At 45.8% G+C, this 4,921-nt stretch overlaps 1 protein-coding gene across 6 annotated transcripts in view; it reads left to right on the top strand.

Moving 5' to 3' along the window:
- Positions 1 to 4,921, top strand: part of LOC102378059 (nodal modulator 1) — a 40,690-nt gene that overhangs the window by 27,052 nt on the left and 8,717 nt on the right. For all 6 annotated transcript variants that reach the window (XM_025206440.1, XM_025206437.1, XM_025206441.1 and 3 more), the window contains 4 exons: positions 643 to 769; positions 1,172 to 1,285; positions 2,657 to 2,784; positions 3,987 to 4,128. In XM_025206440.1, coding sequence (XP_025062225.1) covers positions 643 to 769; positions 1,172 to 1,285; positions 2,657 to 2,784; positions 3,987 to 4,128 — 511 coding nt within the window. The remainder of the gene's footprint in view (positions 1 to 642; positions 770 to 1,171; positions 1,286 to 2,656; positions 2,785 to 3,986; positions 4,129 to 4,921) is intronic.

The raw sequence follows: 4,921 nt of genomic DNA, 5'->3' as shown, positions 1-4,921 counted from the left end.
GTGTGGCCCAGCCCCTACTTCCCCCCCCCCCGCCAGAAAGAGCCCAGTGTGGCCCCTAGCCCACAGCTGTAGTCCTTCCTGCACCTATCCGGGGGCACTCCCCTGCTCCCCTGCCCCGCCCCGTGCCTTCCCACGGTGCATGCAACAGCGGGAACTGCTACCTCTCCCCGCGACCCCCAGACAAGCCGTGACTCCATCCCGCACCTCGCCTCGGTTGGGCAGCACCTAGTCCAGCCCCTGCCCCTCTGTCTCCCTCACTGTGGGGGGTGTTGATCTGCCCCCTCCACGCCCCTTGCCTCTCCCCTCTCTGTTCACCACAACAGATTTACCAGCTGCATACAGCTCTCCAAGCTGCTGGGCTGTTTTCCTTGCTGCCTGCATGCTGCACTGTGGCGACACGCATGCACAGGCTTTCATCAAACTAATTATCGGCCACTTCAGGCCGATTTCGGATATAGTCAATTTTCTTTATATTGGTGCCGATCCGATGTTGGACTGATGTATCGGTACACCTCTAGTTTTCCTTTTTTGGGTACCCTCATTTAAGTCTTGTGACTATAAATTTGACATATGTGTTCATTATTGTATTGTTTGTGGGATACTTGTCTTTTAAGATTCATCCTTCTTCCCTTTTATTTGAAGTGTTGGACCACTCCATAGTGACTTGGAATATACTGTTACCGCACAGAAAGAAGGGTATGTCTTGACTGCAGTGGAGGGAACAGTTGGGGACTTCAAAGCTTTTGCTCTTGCTGGAGTGACTTTTGAGGTAATGTTCTTCACACTTCACCTTTTTTGAGGGGAAAATGTGCAGCAGAAGCCTCCACATCAAAACCCCTAAATATACCCACATTACCGACATAGAGAATTGATTGTGTGAACCGGGGAGATTTAGCCATTGAATGATTTTGGTATTTTTTAATGGGGACAGATCTCTGGCTAGTGGACCATTACCAGCAATGCAGCAGTTTTTTTCCTGTTTTATAATGAAGGTGTTAGACTCTGTCCTGCAAATATTGGTATTGATTTTTGCTAAGTTAGGCCTTTTCTCCATTGTTTCTTTACCTTATAAAAATGTCCTGGTATCAGTATCTCACAATAAATCACAAGTATTTCACAGTACCTCACAGCAATGCTACCATTAACTGATCGCTGCTTTTAAAAAAAATAGATTAAATCTGAAGAAGACCAGCCTCTTGCAGGGGTTCTCCTGTCCCTTAGTGGAGGTGTGTTCCGTTCCAATCTCCTGACACAGGACAACGGCATGCTGACCTTTTCTAACCTGGTAAGGTACCTGGTTTTGCCTCTGCTATGAATGTGCTTATACATGCCCCTTGCCCTCACAGTTGAGATATTAGCAATGCTCCTGAGCTTGGCAAGCCCACATTCTCTTTCTACTGATTTTAACCAGCCACTATAGAAGTGCGTGTCTCAGAAGTGGCAAGCCACAGTTATCTGTCCATATTTCACTAAGTGAAATAGGTGAAAACTAATTAAAAAAAAAAAAAGGACTCCTTGATTATGGCTTGAACTTTCCACACCAAGCTGGCAGACTGGTCTGGTCCATGGTTAGGGACCACTGAAATTTGCGCTGGAAGTGTGCTGCGCAGCAGCTCCTTTCATCTTGGAGTTTCCCCTGCATGCCCCTCCACTGCTGATTGGCAGAGGGACCCCACTGGCCTTGCCGCTTGCTCCTAGTGGTTGGAAGGCAGAAACTGTGGTTTTAAATATGCTGCGATTTTTGCCTCCTGGCTGGTCAGCAACAAGAAGGGCTGCCGGAGCCCCTCTGCCAGTTAGCAATGGGAGGCAAAAACAACGGCATATTTAAAAATGTGTTTTTCACCTCACCTGATCAGCAGCTGGGGGACACGTAGGAGAAACTCCAAGATTAAAGCACCCACTGTGCAGTGCACTTCTGGTGCGAATTCCAGCGGTCCCGATCCATGGTGTCAGCACACTACTTGTAAATATGAAGCTATAAAATTGGTCTCTAATAACCTTTGATACTTTGGGGAAGGAATGCAACACATAAGAGTGTACCTGTGAGTGTACACAGCTGGCCCACGTTTCCTTGCACATGTGGCTCCGCTTTTCTGGTTGCTACTTGTCAGTGACACTTTGTAAATAATGAGTGTCTATACACATGTGGGGGGAGGGGGCATTTTAATTAGAGCAGTTCCTGGAGAGCCGCTCTAATTAGAACGCTTCAGTGTCATGTGTGTTAAGCTCCTACGCATTTAAACATGGCCACGAGACACTTTAACTAAAGCTCATTAGACAAGCTTTAGTTAAAGCCCCCCCCAGCGGCCATTTTTAAACCCACAGGAGCTTATACATGTGATGCTTCAGCAGTGCTAGAGCGTTCTAATTAGAACACATTGGAGTATGTGTATGGGCACAATGACTTTGACCAGAGTTCCCCTGTCCGTTGTGCCTCATGCTGTTTTCCAGTACATCTGTGTTTTATGGCCCCAATAACCCCCTTTTTCAAAGTGCTAATATTAGGTGGACTGATGCAGCATGTGATTTGGGGTCTGGAGAGAACCTTGGGCTAGAAAGCAAGGAGCTTTTGGGAAATGCAATCTATAGGAGGCAAGTGGATTGTTCTGAGTGCATTAATGGCAGTAAACTGGAATTGCATGATGCTTTTCTGTAGAGTCCAGGGCAGTATTACTTTAAACCGATGATGAAAGAATTCCGCTTTGAGCCATCTTCACAAATGATTGAAGTGCAGGAGGGACAGAATCTGAAAATCAGGATAACAGGTTACAGGACAGCTTACAGGTAAGTAGAGTTGATATACCATGCTGCATTACAGAATGAAAACTGCCACACCGTCTGCTTGGACAGGCGCTAAACCAAAGTTTTCCATTGGTGTACCTCTTTACAGGTTGCTTGTATGGGCTTTTGAAGGCAGAACTTAACTTTTTTATGCTGAACTTTATAGATGGTTATTTTCCAGTGTATTTGAAGATGACGTTTTATGACAAAACATACATAGGATAAAACATTGCTCTGAAACATTTTTGGGACACTTTATGCAACTGTCACATGAAGTCTGCACCACAGCCAGTGGGAAAGGGAAAGAATTGCATGTGGAACACTTTCTTTAAAAGATTTGTATCTTTCTGTTGGCTATAAAAGCAGAGTGTCTCTTTAAATGTTTGCAGTAAAGCACTTGTCTGAAGTAATTGATAGGCCTGTGCAAATAAGAAAGTATTCTATTTGGATTTGACTGATTTTGGGAGACAGTAATTTGATTTGGAGATTCGGGTCACTGTTCCGAATTGTTTCGGCCAAACAGCTTCGGAAGGTTAGGTGCTAATTCAGTGATTTGGCCATAGACTATAATGGGGAATCACTGAAATTACCTGTAACTTGTCATTTTTTGGCAGATTTGGATGAAAACAGCAGGGAGGGTAGCCTGCCAAGTTTCAAGGAGATAGGTGCAGGGGTTACTGGGAAACTGCGCCTCAAACTGCTGAAAGCAAAACTCATGTGACTTGTGTGTGTTAAGGTAGATTTGGATGAAAACACCAGGAATGGTAGCCTGTAACAGGGGGCCTTCCCGGTGCCAGTTAGATCTCTGCCCACCCACCTGTTTCTGGGCCATCTGCCCACCCCTTTTTTGCTCAGGCAGAAACAGCTCACAAAAGGGACAGAAAGGCTGCCGACAGAGGCTCATATGCTGTTTCTACATCCCTTCCCCAGAGCACTGTGATTAAAAGAGGACTCAGGGAAAGATCACAGTCACTGGCCAGCTACAGATGTCAGTCTTTTTCCCCCCTGCTTCCCCTCCCTCGTCTCAGTTTCGGTTCCCCTGAAAGGCTGCCTTCTGAATCTTTTTCCGAATAGGTTCGGAGGGGGTTTTTTGGGCTTTGGATTCGGTGATTTGGCCTCTGAATCAGGCTGAATCTTCTCTGAATCGTATCAGCGACTGAAGCTTCACACACCCCTAGTAACTGATTCAAATTTTCTGCCTCTAGCTGTTATGGTACAGTTTCTTCTTTAAATGGGGAACCTGAACAAGGAGTTTCAGTGGAAGCTGTGGGACAGAAAGACTGTAGTGTGTATGGAGAAGACACAATAACGGATGAAGAGGGTAAATTCAGGCTGCGTGGACTTCTGGTAAGGAGTATCACAGTGGTATATTTGCTTACATGTTATTGGGTGCCTATACACAAGTGCGGAGGCTTGTTACCAAATTTGCCCATTACTTTGGGGTGTGCTCATTTATTAGGATAGTTTCTAGGGTCTTGGTGATTCTGTCAATGTGCTGCTTGTGTTACTATACGGAGCTGTATTTCTCCCTTCTGCAAGCCCTCACCCCCAGTGGAGCTATCTTGCAGGACTCACTCTCAATGGGACTGGGTTCCTCCAGTCACCAAATCAGTCATACACACAAACACACACACAAATTAACGTGACACGCCTGACCTGGCCGGGCTGATCAGCATGGACAGGCTGACACCCTCATATGCCAAGAATCAGTTCATAAGAGCAACAATAAAATGCAGTCAGACACAAGCACACAGGTAAACAGAATCCCTCTGAATCCGGCTGGGTGTCCAGCTGACACCCTCATGGGCCAGCATTCAGTTCATAAGGGCACGTCTGAGTCAAACTGGGTCAATCAGCCTGTACAAGCTGATCCCCTTATGTTTCAAACTCAGCACGTCCCAATCTTTGGCCTCTCGATGAGCAGACCCCACAATAATTTGGGCTTCACAGGGATCTTTAGCATAGGTAAAAGAAGCGTTGCTGCAGAGCACGGGAGGAAAGAGACGCAGAGAAGGAAAAATATACCCAATTACTACCAGTTTGACTATAAAAGTTATTTATTGCTAAGCATATGAAATATATAATAGTACTAGTAGTAATAGACATGCAGAAGAAAAACAAACACCAACAATGACAGTAC

This window comes from Alligator sinensis, unplaced genomic scaffold, assembly GCF_000455745.1.
Source record: "Alligator sinensis unplaced genomic scaffold, ASM45574v1 scaffold927_1, whole genome shotgun sequence".
Classification (NCBI taxonomy): Eukaryota; Metazoa; Chordata; order Crocodylia; family Alligatoridae; genus Alligator; species Alligator sinensis.
The sequence above is the reverse complement of the archived record's forward strand: the minus strand, read 5'-3'. Positions and strand labels throughout refer to the sequence as shown.